Below are 27505 nucleotides of genomic sequence, written 5' to 3'. Positions count from 1 at the left end.
GTTTTTGAACGTATAGGTACATAAAGCAATCTGTAATACCTACCTACTTACTCCGACATTTTAATTAATTTTCATTATCACAAACTCCACTTGTACCATAACCTCAATTTGATAAATTACGCATTAATTCATTCATAGCAACAGACCGCGAAATTTTGTTGACGTTAACAACGGTTGCCATGGCAACGGAAAATTTGTGTAATCAATACCATTCCATTTTCGAAACAAAAATGTCTTACTGCACACGGTACCGAGCGCAATGCGACACTTGAGTTCGTATTTTGAATTTTATTTTTAAATTTTCGAAATAGGATTTTGTTTTTTGTTTTCTTTTTAAAAATGTGAAAGTGACGAAGGAGTTTGTGAAATGAGTACCTACTTCCCGTATAGGCGGCCGTCGAAACTGAACGAGTATGGCCTGAAGAGGGTGCCGGACTACACAGAGCTGGCGTACAAGGAGGCTGTGTCCAAGTTGAGATACTTCTTGTCGGGGAACTATGCTCCAAGCGTAAGTCTTTTTGAACCTACTTTGGAAAACTTTTTCGAACTAAGTAGATACTTGAGTAACTACCTACTACAGATACAGCAAAGGAAAATAACTAAGTTTAAATTAATATTTTTGTTTGGTTTTTTTTTAATTTAGCCTGAACTTGTACTGGCTATGGTATTCTACCTACATACTCTTATAGGTACATAACTATCCGATTGTTTTAATTTTTTCTCTAACAATCTTTGTGCGTTATCCCGTCTGGCCAGGTTGGCGAGTGTAGTCCAAATCCTCCATTAGCCTCTGATGAATGAAAGAGGGCCGTTCTCCTGTAGTCTGTAGTTCTTTAGATGATGAAGAAGAAGATGATGATGATAAACATTACCTTCTCACAGGTACGCAGCTATGGCGGGTCCCCCTCCATCAAGAACCTGGACGAGTCGGACGGGGATCTGGACAAGAAGTACTCCTCGCCATACCACGCCTTGGCCGAGTACAAGCCACGCCCACGCCTCACTGCCAAGTACGCCACGCTGTATGCCGACAGTCTGCACAACTATACGCCGCAGCATCACACCACTACTGGTAAGTAAGTGCAGGCAACTGTGAACTCTGTGGTACATAGAATAAGGGGGATCTTGCCATACCACGCCTTGGCCGAGTACAAGCCACGCCCGCGTCTTACTGCCAAGTACGCCACGCTGTATGCCGATAGTCTGCACAACTATACGCCGCAGCATCACACCACCACTGGTAAATGAACTCTTTGGTACCTTAAATAGGAACGATTTTGCTATAACAATATATCCTGGTGTTGTCGACTGAATATCACCTAGTACGCCACAGAATCATACCACTAAAAACTATTTTCACGTCTCGTTCCCACCGCTGCAACTCCTGTATAACCAGGATGTACAGCTTGACCGCCAATTAAAACCCAACCAGTGAAGGTCAAGTTTGTCCCGGGGAAAAGTTTTAAACAAAAGCATCGTCGTGGATTAGGTGCGTTTTTGCTACAACAATATGGAGTCTAGAACTTATCGGTGTAATTCGGATTTCGGAGTAAGAACTAGTTCTTAGTGAGTAATGATAGATGGTGCAAGGAACGGTAAACTTTGTGGCAAAAATGTGATGCCTGGTGCCATCGACTATAAATGCTCAAAACGTCTCATTAGAATGAGTCCTAATTTTATTTATCTTAGTACCAGCACCAACAACGGGGTCTGGAGGCGGGGACCTGTCAGGCGGCACCAACCCCGACGTGGTGAACTTCATCCAGAAGCAGGAGGAGTACATAGAGCAGCTGGAGCGCGAGAGCCAATACTGCAGGGTGAGATCTATTTCTATTTTCTACTTACAGTCAGCGTCAAATAGTTTGTGAGTTTTGTGACACCCAAAGTCATGAAAAAGTTGACTACACAACCTTATTTCAAAAACGTGTTGCGAACTTATTGGCTACTTTGAATGTTACGAACTTTTTGACGCTGCTGTTCTACTCTTCTGTCTTCCTTATGAAGTTACAAGAAACTATTGATTCTTGAACTTTGCCAACTAAATTATACATATTTTATGCTTGTGTTACGGTTACGAAAGTGAGGTCACCATAATAGCCAAGCGGCTGCGGGCTTCAAACCCGCGTTCGTGGGATCTCGAGTCGGCCAGCCCGACACCGACACCATTGGGCTGAACTGCTTACGTGCATACAAACCTAACGATCCCGTTGAAAATGGAAAGGGGTATAGAGGTCTCCAAAGAGGGGCAAGACAGGACTTCCCTCTGCAACTAACTGAAACGGTTTTAATAAAACTGCTAGTCTTCACACATTCATTTTAACACTGACAACAGAATAAAATTGTTGGTGATAATTTCATTGGCTGTAAATTTTCATTTTCTCAGAAATAAAAATATCTCATTACAAACTAAAACGGTTGGGAAGTTTCACAAGATTGTCTTGTTTAGGATGAGCTGAACAACCTCCTTGGGAAGGTGAAGGAAGTGATATCGGAGAACGAACATCTACACGAGGCTCAGAAGAACAAGCTGATTTCCCGAATGTTCCACTCCTACAACGCTGGCTCCGAGACCGATGAGCTGGACGATATTGGAGATAGCACTGGCCTGGACAGCGACCATAAGGTGAGCGATGGACGGACGATCTCAGGACAAAAGCTGGTAGTGCTAGTGAGTGGATCAAGTAAGTTCCATGGGCCAACGATGAGTAAGCCCCCCCCCCCTGGTTCAGTATAATTAGACGTTATTGCCGCACCCCTCTGCTCAAAGGATCGATGACCTAAGGAAGATCTGGTAGAGGCTCCACCCCCGCTACTCAATGAACTGATTACCTCAAGAAGATCTTGTAGTGTCTGACTGAATTATGTTAGCATACCTAATGAATTGTTAACTTTGAAGTTTATTAAAGTTGCTGAATATCAATGTCCAATGTACTGATAATTAATCAAATCTCTGACATTTACTAAACATCCTTCCTACCTAATCGGTCATTTTACACTATGAACTTGGAACTTGTTCCTAGCTTTTATATATGTTACGGTTAATGTGATAAATTGAAAATTATGAATAATCGCCGGTCATTATGAATAATTACCGACAGTTGAGGTAAAAGTAATAAATGAATTACATTTATCAGTGATTATTTAATAATGTAACCTTAGTACTATGAAATATCATAAAAGAACAATGGCTCATGTATAGTGCTTGTGTACAGCCATACATTTTGAATGTTTTGATATCATATATTAATATAATTTGGCATAATGAGTTTAGACTGTTTCTTGCGTAACATTACTTTGCCATAAAGCCCATAACATATTGTTTTGATTTAAAGTGAAAAATAGGTTAAGGTGCGGCGGGGGTGGCCCTTGGGCCACCCCTAAGCCGCCTATTTAGTTTTATACACACATAAATGATCTCATATTAATCACATTTACCAAATCATGCGGTAATTATTCATAATAACCGGCGATTATTCATAATTTTTATATTTATCACTTTGACCGTAACATATATACGAAGATTTTCATTTTACTCTGCCGATTTGATACTTATTCGGTAGATAATAGATTCGTCTTTTCCGCAGCTGTCACCATCCAAAGGCCGCAGGTCGGCCAAGGTCCGGTCCACCAAATTGGAAGGCCCTAACATAGTCTTCGAGTCCCGCATAGCTGAGCTGGAAGCCCAGCTCACACAGGCCAAGATCGACCTTAAGAAAGTGCAGGTAAAGATCAATTTCAAGTAATGTTGTAACACATAATAACTAGAAATTATTAGTCGGTTTCTAATTTGTCACGAGGAATCATCATTATCATCATCATCATTTCAGCCATAGGACGTCCAATGCTGAACATAGGCCTCCTCCAATGCTTTCCATGTTGATCGATTGGTAGCGGCCTGCGTCCAACGCTTTCCTGCTACCTTTATGATGTCGTTGGTCCACCTTGTGGGTGGAGGTCCCGCGCTGCGTTTTCCGGTACGCGGCCTCCACTCCAGAACCTTGATGTCCCATCGGCCGTCAGTTCTGCGTACTATGTGCCCTGCCCATTGCCACTTCAGCTTGCTAATCCGTCGGGCTAAGTATATTATCAGCGAATTTAGTTCGTTTACGGATCTCCTCATTTCTGATTCGATCTCGTATGAGGAATCAACCGATACCAAATTGGTGTAATTTACGCACATCCATACATGTTCACTAATCAGCAGCCTGACCAAACTATCGGCCGACTAATAGTCTGTAGTATAACTGCTAGTCAATTTCTTAGTTCTTTTGGTTATACTGTATCATTTTCGCAGGAAGAAAATAATGAGAATAAACGCAAACTAGCCTCTGGGCTTGTTGACTCAACGTGTCTCGACGGTTTCAAAAGGCAAATTGATAATTTGCAGAGGTGAGTTCAGATTTCTTTCAAATAAAGAAGTAAACGAGTCAAGTCAACGCTCCATTAAATAGTCTTTTTTGGGTATCTTTCTTTTCTTGTCTTGATGGTGTACAATGAAGGGTGTTCTACTCTACTACAGACATAACTAAGGAAACACTTATGCCCGTTTTCACCATCATTCCCTAATTTTTAAGCGACCCCTTTGAAAACAAAATTCCTGTTATGTGTTACCACATGGGCTCAATTAAAAATTAGGGATTGATGGTGAAAAGGGGCATTACCCTATTTCTTTTTCTTACTAAGATTATTAAGCCCCTTACGTTGTGAAAATTTTAGTCGATATGACGCGACAGCTCAAGCTCTATCTGACTCGTAGACCCTCATAATTCTTATGGTCTTTTTTTAATAAAAAAAAACTATCATACAATGGCATACAGTACAAAAACACCCTCACTTTTTAACCTACCCTTACCCTTACCCTAGGGACAAATCCTCTCTAGAAGCGCAAATATCGAAGCTGAAGTTGAGCCTGGAGCAGAAGGACGGTGACCTGGACGGACGATACAAGCGAGGGTCCGACGCCGTGGAGCAGCAGCTCAGAGATGAGAGGAACAACCTGGAGGCTGAGATACGCAGGCTCAAGGTGAGGCTGAAGGATGAAGATGACAGATGGTCAGTTGGACGAAGATTGAAAACTAGTTCTAATAGTCATTTGTTTGAATAACGAAACAAAGTCCACTTCCATCAGTTAAAGAGCCGGCATCAGAAGAACGTCACAAAAATAACATTTTTGAATTTCGAAAGAAAATTTTAGTTACGAGGGCTTGCATCGGGCAGGTCATACAATGTAAAAACAAAGCAGCATTTTTGACTTCAAAAAGTTTTGTTCTTTTTTAAAACCGTCAGTTGTTTTCAAGAATGATTTTTAAAAACGAACGCGCGTCCTAAGCGCGCTAACTGAAAAGGACGCGCGCGCGTCAATATAAGAAAGGTTTTGAATTTCGAAAACTTTAAAATCGTCATCTAGGTTGATCTGAGCAAAGAACGTAGCAAAGTCGACAAGCTGGCTGGCGAGAATATGCGTTGGGACATTTCATTTTACTTCTATGGTGTCGGGCATTTGAATTTCGAAAACTTTAGTTCTTGAAATCTGTTCGCCAGGACGATTTGAATAAAGAACGCAACAAAGTTCGCGAAATGGCCGGCGAGGGAGCGCGTCGAGCTATCCAAGAGAGGAGCGCGGCGGAACAGCGATACAACGCGCACTTTGACGAGCTGCAACACGATTTGGCTGCGCAATACGATAACGTGGCTAAGTTGCAGGTAAATCGCTTGCATCCATTTCTTTTTTAAGATTAAAAAGATTATTAGTAACTCCCGTTAGCCCCTCGTACTAAGCTAAATATGCTTACGGGACTATCCCACCTCTCGTTCCCACCGCTGCAACTCCTGTGTAGCCAGGATCTACAGCTTTAAAAAACTCAACCAGTGAAGGTCAAGTTTGTCCCTTAGCTTAGCCTAAGCTAAATATGCTTGTATCACGAGTGAGCTCGTCCACAATAGTCGAGCGGCGGCGGGGACCGAACCCGCGTTCCTCGGACCACGAGTCGGCCAGTCCGACCCCTTCACCGTTCGGCTATCGTGGCTTCAATCATTTATTGCCTTTATGTAGATTCCCTTTGTAGAGCTGAAAATCCTGTCTCGCTTCCATTACAGCTAGGTACGTCAACTCTACGATTTCTGTCCCATTTCTGTTCCCTTATCTTTATCTTCCTTCTTCTTTTTTTACCATTATAATGACGTTCAGCCTGTATTACGACTGCTGCAAGCTTCTATCAAATTGTTTTGAGTCAGTCAGGTCTTTTTACTGAGGTCAAAATCTTAACTTATTATTATCACCAGCTCGACTTGGAGCGCCAACGTCGCGAAGAAAACGACTTGAAGCGAGAGCTGTCCATGAAGAACTCTGCCATCGACGAGCTAAAGATGGAGTTAAAGAACAAAACATGTAAGTCCCATGCTAAAGACTTAGGTGAAACTCCTATGTAGCCAGAATCTACAGCTTGAAAGCCAATAAAACCCTGGATCTTTCTTTCTTTTGTGTGACTGAGTTTATTTATGTTGCTCATGATGATCTTCCTTCCAGCATCTCTGCAAGCAGACCTGGCTCAAGCCCATGCTGAAAAGGCGTCCTTAGACGAGGAGCTGGCCAGCGCCCGGTTGGCCATTGAGCGTCACCAGCGTCAGAACAAGCATGAGACTAACCGCTTGAACTCTGAGGTGAGGACTCTTATCTCACTGATCTGGGTTTACTTTAATTTGATAGGTCATCTANCAAGAAATAGAGAAATAGAGTTTGCCAGAAAACTGGGTTTAAATCTTAAGTAAAAAAATTGGCCAAGTGCGTGTCATGCCACGCGCAGTGTAAGGTTCCGTAGTTGTCCGTCGTTAACAAAATATATTTCAGAAGCAAGCAATTACTTCATCTAAAGTCACTTTTAATATTTTCTTCTAAGGATTTTTTATTAGATATGAAATTTTATAATACATAAGTTAAATGACTATTACTCTTAAACTAACTGACCTACCCTAACCGTTATAGTTTTCTTGAAAGTTCATAAAAAGCAGTATTATTATGAATTTTTCCAGATTTTTCAAGCCAACAGTCTAGTTTTTAGGGGGGACGCCCCGCTCGAACAAAAATTGGCACTTTCAACTTTAATAGTTTGCAAACGGATCCCTTAATCGAAAAATAGTCTTTGAAACTCAGTTAAATTACTCCAAAACTATTAAATTTCGGATTTTTTAAATATCACGTGAGATTAGGGGGTGGGGGAGGGGGTCAGGCAAAATCTCACCAAATCTCTCCAGGGGGGGCGGGGGGGTTGAAAAATAGCCAAAATTGTCTCACGTAATTTATGGACGCCCCCTAAGATTACGGTCTTCCGTTTTAATTTTGACATGTTTAAGCTGATAATCTTAATCGATTGATTGATTCGTTAAGAATCCCGTTGAGCTACGAACGGCACCGTAATTGTGGCCCATCGACACGACATCGGTGCACACGCACGACACGACCCGCCCGCCTGATTATGTTTTAATCTCGATTACTTTAACTTCGACATTTTCGAAAAATTACATTAAATTATTCCACTTACAATCTCCAGTGTAATCATGCGGCAATAAAAATGATGCCCGATACGATTTTCGGAGAAACTACGGCGCAAGATGATATTTCACATAATAATATCGATGGCCGACTTTGTAAGCGAATGTAGATCTGTATCAGAAGAGGCTCACCCTAAAAGACGGCTAAAATGGGTTTTTAGTTATCAAGATTCTAGTTCATCTCGCGGTGCCTGATAAGAATATTGATGGCAGTGTTTTTGTTTATAAACACACACAAGTCAAAAGTAAATTGAGCTCTATGATTTTTTTGATTGAGTTCATTTATGTAATGAAAATGAAAAGAAACTACTTTCGGCAGCCTTGTATGTTAGTAGTGGTGGTTAGCGAACTGAGCCCAACAAAATTGAGCTGATCATCAATATTTTCTTAAATTGCTATACAATTTCAATACAACTGAAGTTCGTTTTTGAAACAACCACCAAAAGCGCCAAAACCTAAATAAAAATAAATAAAACCTTCAAAGTGCATGATGCATGTGCACGTTGAAAATAAACGAAAGCGACTGAAGAAGCGTCGGAACACGGAACCGACCGACATTAATGTTGTTCAATTAAAGGGACGACGGCACATCAAAGTAAACACTGCTTCTTATGTCGTTGTAACAGGGGTTATTTTGCTATACAAATGTAGAGTCTTACGTGTTATCGACTGAACAACAAATAACACGTCTCTGACTTGTCGAGGGGCTTACTCTGAAAACGATTTCATTATTTCCATCCTTGTCACTTGTACCAAAGTGAGTGGGATAGCCAGATAAAATGTAATCCTTTTTCAGAGTAGACCTCAATACTGTCACTCCCGGGATGGAAAACGGTGTCGAGGAAGCCCCAAACCCGTTATTTGCATGGACAATACATTCGTTTCGTGAAGGATGTCCATCAGAAATTGAGATTGGCTGCTGCACTTGCCTTAAAAGGAATCATGTCTTATATAGGTATCTCTTTCCTGAAGTATTTTGGATTTGGATAGTAGGGGATCACAATTATAGCAGAAAAATATTACACAACTTAAATTCAAAATGAGTAAACCCAATTCGGATTTCTATATAATTACACGGCATTTCTTCAAAATCTGAGCCTAACATCTTCCATATTACCATTACGTTATATTGTATCCGAACACGCATATCGAAGTACGTATTAAAATGTTAAAACCGACCTACACTTACTTTTTACCTTCGCGCATCGCCGCATATCTGCTTAAATCTGGTCAGGTTAATAATTCATAAGTACATTTCAGCGACGAGCCGCGGAACCGCTCCGTAATATTAATATCGCGTCAACATCATTAAGGAATACCTTTTATTGCCAACTTTAAATAAGTCCGCTCGCCAATCGCCTTAATAAAGGAGGCTACCTTTCTCCAAGGTTTTGCAACACTGCCCTTCTTTTAAGCGGTTTTAACAACGCAATACTTAAAGGTATCCAACAAAAGAAATTCTTATCAATTTTGTGGTAATATTTACACGCTTTTCGTGCTTAATAATCACTTAATCTGTGGTGGTTTTGGTAATTTATGGCGCGGCTTACGAGCCGTATCGGCGCATCCGCAAACATTGTCCCGCGGGACGGCCTATAATGAGCCGAAATTAAGATTGCATGTTTAAGGGAAATTGCTGCCGTAGGCCAAAATTGTATTTTATAGCTTCATACGGTTTATGGAATCACAAAATTATTGGTTCTTTAACGACGCACTGAAGACGAACTTTACATAATGGCGCGACAATGTGGGACCTAACTCAGACTTGCTACCGACCTACCGAGTCACTGAACACGAGCTTTTGTTTATTTTTATATCATTCAGAAGACGGACCGCCATAAATCATTGTCGTGCGTTAAGCTTAATATGGACGGCACTCATTAGTGTTATAAGTTAATAATTCATGAATACGTCTGAATATTATGAATACCGGTAATACTTTGTTATGAGAATGAAGACGGCTTGTTGTTAATACATCTTATTTCCATTTTAGGTCGGTATTGCAGGCTTAAGTCCCTTAAAGAATTTTTGTAAGAATGTTATATCGTTAGCTGCCGAGTTATTTTATCTCATCACAGTTTCTAGGAGTTAATGACTGTATTAACATTGCACTAACTAATTGTCTATTATTTTTCCACTATATGTTATGCGTTAACCATGTTACGCATTATACAATTTACAGTCCTATTTTTATAGTTATAGTACCTATGAACTATCAGTACGCTATTAATATAGATAATTGGGATCATGTAGAGCTTATCCATAATAGTATTACGCTGACTGTCGCGACCTGTCCACTTCCAGGGGCCGGCTTATGTCGACTTTTATCAAATTAAGTCTACTCAGTTTTCATGCAATTTAAGAAGTAACTTGAACAGCTTTCTTTAATTCATTTTATCCAAATTAAGGGCGTGCGGCTACACAATGAAATCCAGAATTCCTGTCTATATTTTTCTTCATAAAATATATTTAATACCACAAACAAACTTGTGACGTCATGACGCCAGCATGTAAAAGATAAAATGTAGATATTCCCATCAGTGTACCTACCATGAGTTTACGTTAGGTGTGCTCGCTAGCGAGTACGTCAAAAATCTCTATGAAGATTTTGTTTCTTGAAAGTAGCCGCTTGGGGCGCTGCACAATATGTCATACAATTAAATGTCATTTTTTTACGCAGTCGCTAGCGAGCACACCTAACGTAAACTCATGGTAAACACACAGAAGCGACAAGATGTCACTCTACGTGTCACTATGTGACTCTTCATCGATTCAAGTGCCAAAGACCATAACGGGACTATTCCTACCTCTCGTTCCCACCGCTGGAACTCCTGTGCAGCCAGGATCTACAGCTTGTCCGCCAATATAAATCAACCAGTGAAGGTCAATTTTGTCGAGGGGGGAAAGTTAAACTGTCGTTCGACCCGCAAGAAATTAATCAGAAGACCATAGACGAAACAATGCCTTTATTTTTGTAGAGGCATTAAATTAATTAAAAATAGCGCCAAATCTTAAGTCAAGAAGCTGCCCAAAGCTTTTTCCTTTGCCATATCATGGCTTAAATATTAATAATTTTGAATTTATGTTATTAATTTTTCACTGATATAATTATTTATAAGGTAAGATTTATTAATATAAAAGTTATTGTCCGCTATGGACGATGACGTTTCCTTCTTTTTGAGTGGATATTTTAATAATTATCCATTGTTATGATCACCAATACTTAACCATGATATGCATAACGATGAATTGTTTACAAGACTTGTTATTATAAAGGATGACAAATAAAAACATTAATAAAAAGTGTTATCTCAATAAGTACTCCATAAGTACTGCTTAAGTTAAGGTTTATTTTATGCTTAATCGGATCATATTGTGAAACTTCCGTGTAGAGTCAGTACTAATCTAAGCTACATACTCATAAAATGATTAGCGGCCGCCCGCAACTTCGTACGCGTGGATCCCGTTTTACCCCTTTAGGGGTGGAGTTTCGTAAAATCCTTTCTTAGCGGATGCCTACGTCATAACATCTACCTGCATGCCAAATTTCAGCCCGATCCGTTAAGTGGTTTGGGCTGTACGTTGATAGATCACTATGTCAGTCAGATAAAGTAAAAAATACTTTTAATGCTGCGAGTACCGAACAAAAGAACAAAGCTCTTAATATTTCAACCAGAATCCACCATTTCATGCATAAAGTTGACATTCGTTGACATAATTGATCTTGTAAACAAAGTGCCTGCTATTATCCGATGATATATCATATTAATAAATAAATATGCATACCAACGACCAAAAACTTCTCGGCTTAAGGCTTGAGGGTCCAATTATTTAAAACAATCGAATAAAAACTGAATAACCTCCCAACAAAACCTTTGTTTGTAAACCATCAGCCTATGAAGTTTAAATATAATAGTTTTACAACTAAAGCGAAAAACTAACTGCAGTTTCTGAAAATACTTCGAAATACATTCAGTGACTCCGGAAATTTCAGATAGAGATTTAAATAACTTAAAGACAAAAACATGGTTTTCAATAGTCTCAATCGAAAATGTATGCAAATCAATAATGCTAAATGATTATGTTAATACCATGTTGACACTCTCGTATGTGTTTTAGCGGACCGGTAAGTTGTTAGATTGTCGTTAGATGTGAATATATTCATTTAACTGCAACCCTGAATTTAAAAACTCGTCCACATACATAAATATGTATTTACTTACGAGCATGCAACTTGTTTATACCTTATGACATCTCTTCGTACCTCTCTAGTTGTTGAGTCTGAGTTACACAGCAATACTTTTAATGTCTGTCTTGAAATTTTTGTAGGTTGGTATTATTTTTATATTAATTTATCACTAACTAATCAAGTAGAGTATCAAGCAGGTGACGAGAAGACCCTCATCGGATAAATAGCATAAGTAGCTGAAGATCAAGAAGAAGAAATAATTCTTTGGTAACTTTTACATGCTTTAGTAATTTTCTTGCTAAGTAAATACAGTCGCTTTTTTTTCCACTTCTGTAAAAGACAGCTGCTGCAACAGCTAGTACGTATCGGATTCGGAATGCCGAAGACAAATCGCTTTAATATTTATGACCAAAGTTTACTGAAACCATGTTTGTTTATCTTGACTTTCCTCAAGCGTGACAACAAACGCCACAATATTTTTCGAGTAGCGTTCATCAATATTCGTTGACGCGAAATTAATTCGCCATAATTGGTATAAAGTTTCAGTTGACCGCATATTCGCGTCGCTTGCCGTGGAGGTGAAGCCTTACAACCATCGTGAGGCGTGTTGGACAAACTCGTTTGACAGCAGAACGCCCTTGAAAACCAAAGCTAATAAGTTGACACCTTACACTAAGTCACACCCACAGGCATCTTCTTATCGGACCAACCATCACCTAAATAATCATGTCAATGATTGCATTACACATCGCATGTAGTACCAGTTTCACAGATTTGGATGTGAGTTAGTCGATCAAGAGTTTAAGGTAAGGTATTTGTGGGAGGATAAAATGGAAACAAGGTGGTAGCTCGTTTAAAAAATCAGCAGTTATAATAAAACTGCCGAGGATGGTTTATCACGGTATATTTTCAGAAATGAAGTACATTTAATGATGATACTGTTTTAAACTTTCATGGTTCATAATATAAATTATTAATACTACCTTAATTTCGAATTTCCGATATTTCGGCACTATTGCATGCGCCATTATTAAGGTGCATTACAGCCATCCCGTCAATAATAATTATTAATGATGACATTCTTGTAAATTAAGATTCTATTCTTTGATCTGCTATTCTTATCACGTACTTACCTACAAAATATTCTCTAATAATCTTAGTTTTGAGATATGTTGGGACATTGTAATCTTTTATACAAATTGGAATATTCTTCAAAATATAAGAGAGAGGGTGCTGATAATGTATTAAACCCACGCACATAAAGTTGCGGTCAAAAACTAGTTAGAATTACGTCGCCGTGCCATATTCGAGAACCGGCATTGTATTACGCAAAGGCAAAAATTTACAGAAATTGAACTTCAATTTATTTCGCTCTCGTCATGTGACAAGTGCGCGGACCGAATACGACGTCTGATAGCGATTCAGTGGAGTTTTAATGGAAATTGATTTTTAGTTGCTATCAAAATATTGACTTAAAGGTTGAGGATTAAGGCAACTAAGAGGCTCTGCTTGTTTTACTTTTTTATTGTTTGTGTAATATTGGTATGCTTTATAAAGTCCTCTATTGTTAGCTACAGGGAAATATGAATAGATGAAGATCGTGTGGCCATTGTAGAGTCAGTTACTATCGAAGTTAGTAGTGCTTCCCTAGGTCACTCTAATAAATGGATCGACCGGAACCGACCCGGCCTTATGTAAGCACGAAATAATTCGTGGTCGCTGCGCGAGTGGAAACGTACCAAGGTCCGTCGGAATATCGCCCCACTCCAATTTATAAAAGCACGCAAATTACCTCAGTATTATTTCTCTCAAAAGTGAAAAATTCGTGTACCGCACTCAATGTCGGCAGCATAATTAATTGAGGCCTCCCAAGCAATAATTCGGGCAAATAAACGCTTTTAATTCTCCACTTCCCACGGAGGCGTGATTCGAAGGATTCGCGGAATCCGAAACTATGCGAGCTTTGGGTGGTACAGAAGCTGCTCGCCGTTACTCAGACCGAAATGCTATTAAGATGCCCAGTCGCTGAGAAATATGTTAGACTGCTCTCCTCGGCTTCCATTAAGTCCCGAGTCGCATTCTTTTTGCGTTTCATCGCTTTCACGAACGGATTGACCCGCGGACGCTTCCCGACAAAAAGCAATCGGCGCCCTTTACAGCGGCTGTCATATTTAAGCTCACACCAAAAGAATTAACTTGTAATTTTACATGTTTCGTTTCTGTCAGAGAACAAGCGGGGAGCAGCGAAAATAAATTATCGAAAATTGAACATTTTGCGGTGCTGTCCGTTCGTCAATATTGACAGCCTGATATTCTCAATCTCTCGGAGTTCTTTTGCTCCATACACGTCATGACAGCAAAACATTTAAACGCTTAAAATGTTGTACAGAATTAAAACAAAACGAGAGATAACATCGTTTTTGTTCCTTGAGGGTCCAAAGTTGGCAAATGGCAAGTGTAAGCTTTGACAGGTTTCGTAATATTCGGAGGTAAATTTTTGTTTAATAATTAAGGAGATTATTTTTTCGGAAACTTTAATCTTGTAAAGTATAACTTAAGCTTAAACTTTTGAGCTGGTAGATGGAATGATGAAGAAAGTCCTACACAAATAGTTCGCAAATATGATAATACTACACACCGTATAAATGCCAAATTTCATATTACTTAGCTTTATAGTAATAGTCCCATTTTTATCTCTTTCAGATAAACCTAAGATTCAAAAAGGCATTTTCGACACCACTATCAGAACTGTGGACCTCAAAACTGATTTAATATAACGACCTCCGAAGTTAGTGTAAAATGTGGACTGAAAATTCACACATGCATAAATATTATGTAAATACACATAGGTACGTAGGTACTACTATGCAGTGAGGCACACCATGTAACCTTAATAACAATGAAAATTTGCCACGATAGAGTCACGAGTCTCTATCGTGGCATTTATTTAGTGTAATCTGTTTCTACATGTCATTTTCGACTTCATTTAGGTTCTCTAAGGTTCTTTTAACGATGTTTTTAAACATCCACCAATTTTATTTTCCTCGTAAAGCACTTGTTTTGAATTTGAGGAGAAATTTACAAAGCGTTTTATCGGACACGTGAAAAGTGACATTTCTACTCTCAAAAGTTTCTTTCAGTTTGCCGCTTTTCAATTAAACTCCTTAAACATATTTCAATCAGTTAACGAATTAAATTAAAAGTAATTAAAATATCAGCTTTTTACGTAATATACTGCCCAATACTGAATCAGTGTAATTCGATCGACTTTCGCACTTCCACCGGACCCCAATTAAGCTCAGGTTGGCAAACAGAGGGGTTATTCCGAAAAACGTAGTCCAAAGTTTCGAATGCTGCCATCCCTCTCACGCAAAGGGAGATGCAAGTATGAGGGACGGTGACAGATGGACTCGTACGTTTACAGCGTTTTGTAGTAGGCCTGCAGGCCGTTAATCCTGCGCTGGCGAGAGACCTGTTCCGAGCCTTTTGAGTGGTGACGTCCTTAATGAAGGCAGTGCCGGATTAAAAGATCTGATTTGATTTTGATTGATATTGCGGTGAAACGGTGTTCATATGAGGACTCTCTCTTGGTTTAATCTTCCGTGAAAGAGGATTTAGATATTTCGATTACTCACTCCTGCAAAAGACAATGCCGGAAATTGGCGTCTTTTTTTTTTCGCGCGGCCATCGACCAAACTTTGTTTTTTAATTACAAAATAGTGTAATAAACCAAACTTACTATGACATGTATACCTCTAAACTCAGTCTGAACTGAGTTACGAGCATTAGAAGTTTGATGATTTTCATACTAGATTTGCTTTTTGCGCGAAAAGTTTTGTAAGAAATTGCAACAAAATAGTGAGATTGTATGTGTAAACAAACAATACCATCCATTAAAGGCTCCAGACATCAGTATGAAGCAGAATCAGCGCAATAAAAAAATAGCGCAATATTTTGTTGCAATTTCTTACAAAACTTGCGCACAAAAAGCAAATCTAGTATGAAAATCATCAAACTTCTAATGCTCGTAACTCAGTGCAGACTGAGTTTAGAGGTATACATGCCATAGTAAGTTTGGTTTATTACACTATTTTGTAATAAAAAAACAAAGTTTGGTCGATGGCCGCGCGAAAAAAAAAAGACGCCACTTTCCATACAAAATCTGGCATTGCCATTTAACCATATCTGGATCCTACATGTATGGCTTCCCAGTCAAATGACGTTACATTGTTAGAAGAACATTTCAACAAAAAGGCCCTACGCTAAATGAGTAGTAGGTAGGTACTACACTTTGGTAAGTTAAAAACGAATTTATGAGAGCTCCATCTCTGATCGTTCAACAAAATAAATAAAGTTTTCAATTTTCTTTATTCCAGCCCTAATTTGGCTAAGTTATCGCAGTCTTGAGCCAACTTGTTTTTTTTAAAAGAAATATGGCTCTCTTCTTCCGAGGACATGTTAAGAAGAAGTCCTTTAATCACGTGTTTAATAAAACCAAATTTTTGAAATATCTTAAAGTGTAAAAGAGCCTAATTATTACATATTCTAGACATCGCTCAACAGATTAAAAAACTGGCAAGTAAAGCGTAACAAGTTCAGAAACACGACTGCGTTTCACGTAGCCACGATTATAAACGCGTATCAAACAATTTCCATTTTTATAATATTATCGTAAATAAAACACTTACGAGTTATAAAGAGCTCTACTTTTACTGGTAATTCTGATCGTTGGTGGCGAGAGCTCCGATAAACTGCATAAAACGTAAAGAAGAACGGTCACGCCCCATACAAAAATAACCCAGACCCGACAGAAACGAGACATACCTCATTTTTTTTGTCATATCTTAATTAGTTAAATTATATATTTTTTATATTCGAAATCTATGTATAACACCAAAATATTAACCTTTGTTTTTGTTCAGGCCTTATACAAAAACTAATACAAAATGCCTATTTATCACCAAAATTGGTAAATGTATGTACCTAAATGTCTATTACAGCTGCTATGGAATGTATCTAGGCGACCTGGAGATACAGCCGGATTATACAGGGTGGAAACAAGAAGTTATAAAATTCAAAAATTCAGTGTCACCAGCTTCCATAATCTGTAACCTATTATTGGTACCATTTGAAAGAGCTCGTGAAGCACTTTCAGAATCAGTAACTAGTTTTTCGATATCTTGTATAGTTTAGAAATAATCGAGTGAGATCACTTATCGTTCCATATGTATAACCACCCTGTATAATCCGGCTGTATCTCCAGGTCGCCTAGATACATTCCATAGCAGCTGTAATAGACATTTAGGTACATACATTTACCAATTTTGGTGATAAATAGGCATTTTGTATTAGTTTTTGTATAAGGCCTGAACAAAAACAAAGGTTAATATTTTGGTGTTATACATAGATTTCGAATATAAAAAATATATAATTTAACTAATTAAGACATGACAAATAAATTGAGGTATGTCTCGTTTCTGTCGGGCCTGGGTCACAGATGACCGTTCTTCTTTATTTGTCGAATGCCTATATTCGATTTATGTATAAGTTTCTTAAAGATCACGGTTATATCAGACTCAAAAAATTAAATAAGCTAGAATTGAACCCACGAACTTTCGATTATCGGAAAACTGCTTTAAACACTGAGCTATAGAGACATTGAAACCTAAATCTGTCAAAATGATCAAGTAAATCACGTTGCGTGTGTCATTCTCATCGTCAGCATAATGACAATCAGTAATACAGTAGCTTCCTATTTCTTAACAAACCTAGTAGGTATTACTAATAACCCAAGCTAATAACCCATAGGTTTACAAATTCCAGCTTAATATCTTACACACAAGAAAAACCGAAATAGAACAAAAACAAAGTTTCGATTAAGACCATCTCGAGTACTCCAATCGCAAATCGTTCCTAATCTTTCAAAATCGAACATCAATCGTCAATTTTCGTAATTGCTTTCACAAATCGTAGAGTCAGCTCCTGAATTGTGGTAATGTGCATATTAGCAACATGTCGGGTCAGGGAAGAAAGAATACATGGCAATTCATCTCGATTTGTCCGCCGGTCACGCGCGGCTCGTGACTGCGCTCGCCGAACTTGCGCGCAGAACTAGCGAAGTTTTCAGATGTTTTCATAGAAAATAGATTTCAAACTATTACATTTGAAACGAGAAGAACGGGTTTTAAATACAATTCATGTAGGTAATAAATGTCATGTTCGTCACCCGTTCTCAGCCTCAGCTTCAAACAGATTTCAATCAGAGGTGTAGAGTACTTTCAAGATCAAATCAGAGGAAGTTAGGTATAGTTAAAAGTATCATATTTCAGGTTTACTAGAGCTTTTGATTAAATTATCGCTGTCAATACAATAATTCTGAATTTTTCGAACCGTAAAAAATACACTTACATATGCTATCCAAGTAAGTAACTTTATAGCATAAGTGTATTTTTTTATTTTATTTTACTTTTATTTTCTGCGAATATTCGTTTGTATAAGTATAGTTTTAATTTTTTTAGTTCATTGTAAATTAATTGTAAATAACTTTATCAAAAAACTGTTTTATCTCCACATTCTTTGACATCTACCCATCAGAGGCGCAGACGACCCTTTCGCAAAATTACTGGCATGTTTCCACGACTGAACGCCCATGCATACGTGCTTAAAAACTTCAACCTTTATCCCCGATTTTACGGTTCAATTTCGCACTGAAGTGACTTACAAAGAAAATAATCTCTCATGATTTAGGGGTCCATATCTGTCAAATACCACCCGATTATGTGAGGTATAGAGGACAAATAGGTTTATTGACTACTGTCGCAATAAAGCCACGTGATTTATCAGTGGCTGGAACCCTATTTGCTCAGGAACATCACTGATCCACTGTGTATCGGGTATCGGTGTTCGTCTGTCGTTTGTAATTTTGTTACTGTCGTAAATCGCTGAAACGAGCCATTCTATCTAGTGTCAAGTAACCTTTACAGAGAAAACGGCTTGGGCTTGCATCTTGAGCCAACAATGTACGATAATCCTCTTTGGTTCTAACAAAACAAGACTAAACGTAAACTCTCCTTAGAGTTTAATCAATAAAAATTCGAGGACGTGCATTAACATATTATATGCATGCATTGCACGTCCTCGTAACAAATTAACAAAAACGGTGCAAATTTAGTTATCTCAAGAAGTCTGCGTGAAGTTTCTTTAAAAACATATTTTTGAAACATAAGAGAAAGGAAGGGAGATAATTAATTCCTTACATTATTATAAAAATGTCATAATAAGGTCCTTGAATAGTATCTTCACTGACATTGGCTACATGTGTACAAGACACACGACGCCATAACTCAGGAAAAAAAGTTAAGTTTCGTTTAAAAACAAATGATGTTTACTTTTTCTTTTTTCAATTGTTTTTGTTAGACACTAAAGTTGTGTTCCTAATTTGAACTCCGCAAAAAATTTTAACTTCGCAGATTGCAGCAATAATGATTCAAAACAGCGGACTTATGCAAGTCACATCTTGACACAGGACTGCCCAAGGTCTGCTCAGTCGTGCTTGACCGAACGTGAAAGATAACTAAATTAGAACCGATCCGTCATTGAAGTTAGTCCCAATGCCGAGTGCATTCCGAAGAATGGTACGCAGTGGCACCTTAATTACTGTAATATTAGCTACGGTAAAAAAACAGGTATTTTCAGATGGTTTTCGTTCTGCTCTCAAAAGCATAAGATTAATCTATGGCCTCCATTTGTACTTAATATATTTAAATGAAGTTAATAATCGCAAGGGTTTACTTATCACGTAGTTGAATTGTGCCCACTAACATGTATGCTTCATCAATAAGCAACTTATGCTTCGAAATATTGTTAAAATGAAATATATTTCAAGTTGTGTGACTAATATTGGTCTGACATTTTAAATATTTAATGCGAACTGCAAATGTAAATCAAGTCAAATAAAAGCTAACTGACGAATTCCTAATACGTTACCAATCATCAGTATTCACGCGAAATTAACTTATAAGTAAAATTAATTAAGCTACCACACTAATAACCCCGGTAAATCACGCGCGCGCGCAGCTTCGGCGATACGATCTACACATTGTGGGATTCGAACGAGGAACGCGGGTTCGAACGCGCCGCTCGACTATTGTGGTGAGCCCACTCGTAACACAAGCTTATTTAGCTTACCATGAGGGGCTAATGGGACTATTAGTAATTTGGGCAATACAAATTGGTAATAATCTTTTAAAAAAAAAAAAAAAAAAAAAAAAAAACATTAATCGCTAATAATATACGCTGGAACTCGTGTTAGATACTACATACCACATAAATGTATACTCCTTCTCCTACTAATGTTATAAATGGGAAAGTTTGTGAGGACGAATGGAATGTTACTCGTTCACGCAAAAACTACTGAAAGCATTTTGATGAAACTTTTCAGTAATGTTTAAAGTTGAGTTGCACCGCCTTACTTTGACGGAATTAACGAAAACCGGTGTTTTTTGTATGGAGTTAGATTTTTGACGGTTGTTAATGTTAAAGAAAGATGGTGCAACCCAGCCTTAGTTTACTAGCTTTTACCGTGAAGTTAAGTTTGGCATAGGTCGTTCAAATTATAGCCTATATGTTATTCTAATCTACAAAAAGATATTGAATACAAGAGTAACAATATTCTCACCAACTTTCGCATTTAAAATATCTGTCAAATATAAACTGAATTTCACGTGAGAAAAGCCGCGGACAAAAACTAGTTAATAATACATTCACAGATCTAATCAACCAATAAAATTGTCTATACGCATTACTGCGTCCAAATTGAACAGGTATCCTCATATACAAAACGAATGTTTGTTGCAAATTCTCTCGTATTACAACTACTTAAATGCACTGTTTAACTTGATGTTCTGTTGACGACTGTATAATGTATTTAATAAGGCAAGTTTTAATTACTTGTCATGTTTTCAAACACTAATAATACCTAGTTCCTCCTTTCCTATTTGTTGGATATTATTCAATAATTTAAATTAATATTTTATGACACGTGTTCAATCCTAATCCGCTGAACCAACATGGATAAAAGAACAAACTGTGGTTTAATTTTCAATCATGATTCTGAAGATTCTCTCTTTAAAGCATCATGAAGTAGAGGTCAACTTCCACCATTTACTCGTAAAATTGTAGTTAACGAAAATTAGGTATATGTATATTTATTACCCGAAGAATTGCATTCCTATATCAATTTTATTTAAAAAAAAAAACGGAAAACGTAGTGTAAGGCGGTCCTCCCACTCGGTGGACCGCCGATCTGGGGATGTGGGCAGCACAAATCTGGTTGTGTCCATGTCCAAATCCATGGGGAAGTCTTTGTCAAGCAATGGACGACATTAGATTGAAACAAAACAAAAGAAAAAGGTCTCAAAATGGTGTAATTTACGTTTCCCTTATTGTGTTAATTGTGCGATTATCGGCTATTACAATTAATTACAATCAAAATATGTCAATCTCATTCCTGAACGTTTCGAGTTGACGACCTTGCATTCGTCTTTGGCACCCGTCGCTAGGTGCAAAAAACGTCTGTGCTTGTAATGACGAATGCTTTGAACTGTATAGTTTTACTTATTTGCATTTAGGTACCTGTATATTAAGTAGGTACACTCATTACTACATTAATGTGTATATTAGAAGCTCTTTCAATAATTAAAAAAGATGAAGAGTTAAAAATGCAATAAACCGCTTTTTCAATTAAAAAAGTTCCTCTTTTGAGGAAATTATGTTAAATCTTTTACTTTCAAACACTTATAATGCTAATTAACTAACTTAAGATACTATAAACAAACCAATTAGGTACACGTAGCAAATCTGTTTCATTACTTTACTAATATGTACAAAGTAAAAACATAAGCCTACTATTGATGCTCACAGAAAATCATTGTCTTAAAAACACCTTTTAATACTTAGTAATGGTATATTAGTTTTGTATAATTCACTCTATGTAAAAGCTTATGAAAACAATACGAGTAGTTTACCTACTTCTATTTCTAAAAACCGTATCTCAGACGCAAACTACAAATGTAATGAAGTTCGCTCTACATTTTTTACAACTTTTTTGTCCAACCAATAGGTAAGGACTCCTCAAAGACTGACCTTGGAAACGCGGAAGGCCTGAAGAGTACTTTTGTGGTGTCACAACTGACATTATCTGGTGATTTGATCTAGATCAATGAATGTAAAAAACAAATTAATGTAGGTACTTATACGTTTTTGAGGCGCAGCATGAAGACTCAAATCAACTTTGGCGAACTGAAAACCTAAAAGCTTCTAACCACTGCTATGTCTTATGTGTTCGTAACACCTAAAGTGATAACACAACAGTATTCCAATTGTAACAAAGAGGGCTACTTTGGGTGTCACGAACTACTTGACGCTGCCTGTACAAAATTCATCATTTATTTAATGCGTAATTACAATTGAAAGCAAACAGAATTACAGAAAGAAATTATTATCTTACAGACCTTTTCCACTGAGAACTTTCTACTTTTCAAGAATTTCCAAATCCAATATATCTGGACTTCGCCTTCAATGGACCGAGCGTTTGATGCACAAAATGTGATCAATTTTTTCGGTTTATTTTAGAACATCCGGCATTTTTCATAGTTTTTTACGGTTTAGGTTTCATGATGGTAACCCTAAAGATCAAGAGTAACCCGTACCAGTCGCCGTATCCAACAATGTACTCGCATCGCGAAAAAATCTCATTCCAATTTCACGCAACGTAAACTTCGTGAACACTTTTTGCTTGTTATGATGACAAAGTATTTCCTAGTTTGATCTAATTGTGCCGGCCTATTGAATTGGTCTAGAGCTGTGGCTTTACTATGCGTTGATTCATGGAATTGAGTTCTAGAAAATGTTTTTCTTTTTCTATTGCTGTATTACAGGACTTTTTATTCAACTAACCCGGAAACCACCAGTGTTGGACGTTGGTTCATAACAAATCTTGTTCATTGACCAACAAAACAAAGAAATACTTTTTCACTTGAATGTTCGAGTATTAGTTATTAAATGAGAGAGGAAAGACAGGTACTGTGAGATAATATCATTTCTTATTGTAAAATGCTTTCCGATGACACACTTCGTATTCTTTTTGACACCCTGTAAAAAGTAAACTATCGCAGAAATAAACTTAGTCTTTAACAAAAATAAATTCATGTAACGGCTGTGCCATCTCTGGGATCTCTATACCGCTACCAGCTCGTGTAACGACCACGGCCTTACACCTGAGCGTTTTTTGTTTTGCACATCGTCTGGGCCGGTCACCTTGCACTTTCGATTTTGCGCGCGTTGCGTTGACAACTTCATTCAGATTCGGGCATTTTTGTGTGACTGTAAAATCATTTGCGATAAATATCTGATCAATTTTGAATCTTAATGAGAGCCTAAACTTATTTTATCAGATCAGGGATAACTAACAACAGAGCGAATACAAAAAACATTCCATCATACATATTATATTCGTATTTTAATCATCAAAATAATTCTAGCTAAATTCAATCAATTTGAAAACTGAAAGTGATTGCAGGTAAATGCAGACTCTTTTTTCTTAATTTTTTTATCGTTCACGATAAAGATGGATCCTGAAAAAATGTTCTCGACCGAAAAGACACGTAGCCATAGGTATGATTTTTTCTGAAACAAATCATTATTTTCAAACAATAAATCCTACTTACTTATTTGTCAACTGGGTAGTAAAAGTCACCAGTTATTCGTGAATGCAAGTGTACAACACTGTTGGCAACACTCCGGTTTTAGTTCCACGAAATCAATTCTTCACCAGAATTATTTGAATATCTCTATTCTTATATTATATTCTTAACCATGAAATACATTAGGTAAGGGAAGTTTGATTATGTACTCGTAGTACTCGATTTTAAAGATAAAAAAAATCTACTTACTCAAGTGTGAATTCAACATTATAGTAGCTTCTGGAATTCTTAAATTTCAAGGACTTCAAAGTAACTTTAGAAGCCAACTTTTTTACAAACCATAATCGTCCTTGATAATGAAGCCTTAATTTAAGGCTAAAAGACGGTCAATAAGAGCAATCTTTGTGAACAATTTTTATAGCCTACCAGTGAATTGAATTTTGTTATTTTAAACAAAGAAGTTTACCAGGTAGATTTCAAGAGCCAGAAAAAAACTATTTAGGTCTTTCTGACGCTATGCTATCAGGTTGACTAAAAGTGCCCTCCGTAGAACGTGTTTTTCTTATAAGTAGGTCTAGGTACCTGTCAAATCATTTCTGCGTCCTATCTATAAAAATGAGAACCATTACCTACAATGACTTTCAGTGTGTATATCCCAACTGGGAATTGTACCCAGGACACCCACCTACTCCGTAACCCACTTGCGTTAATCATAGAACGCAAGTCTTAAACTACTACGTGTACTACTTATAACTGTGTTACAAATGTGCATGGCAACATAGATCGGCCTTCGCAGTTATCTAATGTTAATTATGAATTAAATTAGAGAATACATAATGACCCGTACCTGGATGTCGCAACTGACACGTAGAAAGTCTGTGACAATGTCGTTTGATTGCTTTTGGCAAATGTTACCTTTAGAAGTGGTGTTACCATAATAGAATTTGAAAATAAATAGCCAACGGGTATACTGTAGATTGTAGATCATACTGCATTAAACATCTATGATAATAAGTAAGATACTCTAATTCGTTCGTAATATAAAAAACTTAATACTTGATTCAAACACATGCACAAGGTTGACAAGGTTAAAAATTTGAAAATTCAACCAATCAGGGAATATAATCCATACTTTAGTTTAAGTTCAATCAAATCGAGTTTTGCGATTTCGTTTCATCTGCTTTACCATGTTGTTAATTTCATTCTTAAATAAAAAAATCGCTAATATCAATATTCAATTCCAAAATACAAATCAAACTATTTACCCACGACTCTACAATAAAATATAACCCCAGTACAGTGGGTCCCATAAATTGATACACACGTCGCACGCTGACGTCACCTTAATTACAGGGTATTACTTATGCGTGTGAGTCGAAACTGAGGGACTGCATCAAATCGCGATGAGATTAATACTGCGCCCGCGCCGTTAATAAATTTGTCGCCGCAGTACAGATAGGGCGAGAGTGCGACCAGGACAATGAGAGGGCCTGAATTATTGCGCTGATAGGCCATTAGTCTTGAAGCTACAGTATATTGGCTGGGATAGTGATATCTGGTTTGCTAGAAGGAGCACTGAAAAACGAGAGCCTTTTCTACTATACACTACTACTACAGCCCAAATACCTACCAAGCACCTTCATTGAAACTTGAAATCATAGAATGTCATAGACGGGATTCGAATCCGTTCAAATCATTTACAACTCGGTGTGCCTTCTAAAGGTGATCCTACTACCATAGGCGTACACATTTTCTTATAATCGTTTTAAGTTAATAATATTCATAGCTTCATTGTGTGTTAAAACTTAATTCCTCGAATAAAATAAAAATAAAAATAAAAATACAATTTTTCTACTAACCATTTTATGAAACCGTCACAAGTCTATTTCTATGGAACTGAAATATGGTTTTACTTACATACTTATGTTCATTACAAAGTTTCAGCTCAATCGAACAATTATATTACAGCTCGTGAGAATGGATTTAACACCCACCTACAGGTGAAGCTAATAAATGCCTGTAAAAAATGCACATACCAGTACATATGAGAGATTAATTGTCATTAACATAATGTAAAACATCACACTGTATATTAAATGCCAATTGTACCGGATTATAAAAGATGTATAATTAATGACTTCTGTCACATCTAATGTGCAAATATGATCATAATATTATAATTATATCTATTAAGAATTTAAAATTCAAAGAGCAAATTGTTTTTATAGATTCTGTTGATAAATGGTTCATGCTGGGTGTTATAAATCAAAATAGTCAAAAAAATTAAAATATAAATCAGTGGCATATCCAGTTTATTATCAAATATCTAGAACGTAAAGTAATGTTGGTACCTAGAGGTAATTCACCAAGCGATGGTATCGGTTGTCGATATGCCGTTTTTATGACCGTTCTTCAGTGTGCCTACCATGAGTTTACGTTAGGTGTGCTCGCTAGCGACTGCGTAAAAAAATGACATTTAAATGTATGACATATTGTGCAGCGCCCCTAGCGGCTACTTTCAAGAAATAAAATCTTCATAGAATTTTTTGACGTATTCGCTAGCGAGCTCACCTAACGTAAACTCATGGTAGGCACACTGATAGAGAAAAAGTTGGAAAATCTGTCTGTCGCCAGGAAGTTTTATTGAGCACGGTCCTAAGTCCTTTAAAACATTAACACTTGAATGTAGAGTTATAAAATCAGCACTTCTTCGTTTATCGAAGCAATGTCCCCCATAAAATGGTTAATTTACTAATTAAATGTGAAACACACTCAATATTACAATAGGTAAGGTACAAAAGCCTGAGCTTTAAGCTCTAGTAGCAGTAAGTATTTACATGGTAAAATGCATATAGAGTACTACCATGACCGGCAGCCAAGAATAACGAATACATTTCAAAGCCAAAAGTAGAAAAATGGGAAAAATACAAACTTAAACTAACTTGAGTTCCTTGAGGGATTTCTTCATAGAGAATTTGCTCTGTAACTGTTGTGCGGAGTATAAATATTTACTCAGCACTTTGACCCCTGTCAACCAACTTCCTTAGCCGCCCACTTCATACTTTCTACTAATCATCTTTATTAAACAGTACAGATTAGCATAGAGTAGGTACTTACGCCTCGACTAATCTATTCTGTGCTCCACTATGTAGATGGCAACTTTCAGTCTCAATACCGATCTAAGTTATGTATCTTGTAAGCAATCAGCTGGAGATAAAAATAGAAACTTCTAAAGAAAGTATCCTTTTATAAATGGAATTGAAATATCCAACGCACTATCGCTCTGGTATCGAAATCTAGCCCAGTATAATAGAGCCGGACAAACCTGCCTAAATGACCTATGATACATTTAACGCGACAGGGGCAGGGCGTGGCGACGCGTGCGCAACTAGGCCCCGCGGGGTGCGAGGGGCGCGGAATCGAAGGGACAGTACACGTAAAACTAGGCAGGATGCTTGTGGTACACTGTACTACTGAAGAGCGATTTTGTGATGAAGACTTCATCGCTAAAGTCAGTAAACAGGAGCTGAAGCCTCCGGCTGTAATTTGTGGATATAGAAAAGAGATTAGTTGGTGTTTGGCTTATTCATCGCAACCACCATTGAGATCTGCGATTGTCGAGCCGCTCACGTCCAACATTAACGTATCCTTCAAAGTCTTCTTATGTTGTCATGAATCGATGTATCGCTACCGCTTGTAACTCGCGGAAAACAGACTTCTTTTGCCAAGAGTGTCCCAAAACTTCCTTATGATTCTCTCACAGCTGCAGTTTGTGAAAAAGCGCCAGAACAGTATTATTCATATCGCCTACGAGTTGTGTAGAGCCAGCTAGAATGGCTGGAAGCATCCTGGCTGTTGATAAGATGATAGTTGAGCACTCACGATATGCTAAATGGCTACTCCTGCACCTATCGTTCATACATCTGCAACCCCTGCCTGTATTAAATTCAGTCATCGAACTGCTGTAATCTAACTTTACGCTTTTGGTAGTTGATCTAAATAACTATCAAGCTTCAATCCTAAACGGTTTGAAACCCTAATTGGTGACCAAACTTACTTCGTTATG

The 27505-nt window shown here is 37.6% G+C and overlaps 1 protein-coding gene across 1 annotated transcript; it reads left to right on the top strand.

Annotated features, from left to right (window-relative positions):
• The first annotated feature begins 239 nt into the window (after window positions 1–239).
• On the top strand, window positions 240–27271 carry LOC114352557 (serologically defined colon cancer antigen 8 homolog). The gene is made up of 12 exons (XM_028304186.1): window positions 240–508; window positions 883–1072; window positions 1690–1817; window positions 2447–2623; window positions 3585–3722; window positions 4295–4389; window positions 4864–5023; window positions 5542–5703; window positions 6283–6388; window positions 6527–6687; window positions 26801–26980; window positions 27203–27271. Exons 1-12 carry the CDS (start codon window positions 368–370, stop codon window positions 27269–27271), a joined length of 1707 nt encoding a protein of 568 aa, XP_028159987.1. The 5' UTR covers window positions 240–367.
• The last annotated feature ends 234 nt before the right edge of the window (window positions 27272–27505 follow it).

The sequence above is a fragment of the Ostrinia furnacalis genome, unplaced genomic scaffold (assembly GCF_004193835.3).
Source record: "Ostrinia furnacalis isolate ACB-3 unplaced genomic scaffold, ASM419383v2 OfSCF1404, whole genome shotgun sequence".
Lineage (NCBI taxonomy): Eukaryota > Metazoa > Arthropoda > Insecta > Lepidoptera > Crambidae > Ostrinia > Ostrinia furnacalis.
The sequence above is the reverse complement of the archived record's forward strand: the minus strand, read 5'-3'. Positions and strand labels throughout refer to the sequence as shown.

Excerpts from the sequence above, each read along its gene's own strand:
- LOC114352557 (XM_028304186.1), top strand. The coding sequence starts at position 368 with ATGAGTACCTACTTCCCGTATAGGCGGCCGTCGAAACTGAACGAGTAT. Across the intron at positions 509-882 it reads CGGGGAACTATGCTCCAAGC|GTACGCAGCTATGGCGGGTC; the intron begins GTAAGTCTTTTT and ends ACCTTCTCACAG. Across the intron at positions 26,981-27,202 it reads AGGAGCTGAAGCCTCCGGCT|CTGCAGTTTGTGAAAAAGCG; the intron begins GTAATTTGTGGA and ends ATTCTCTCACAG.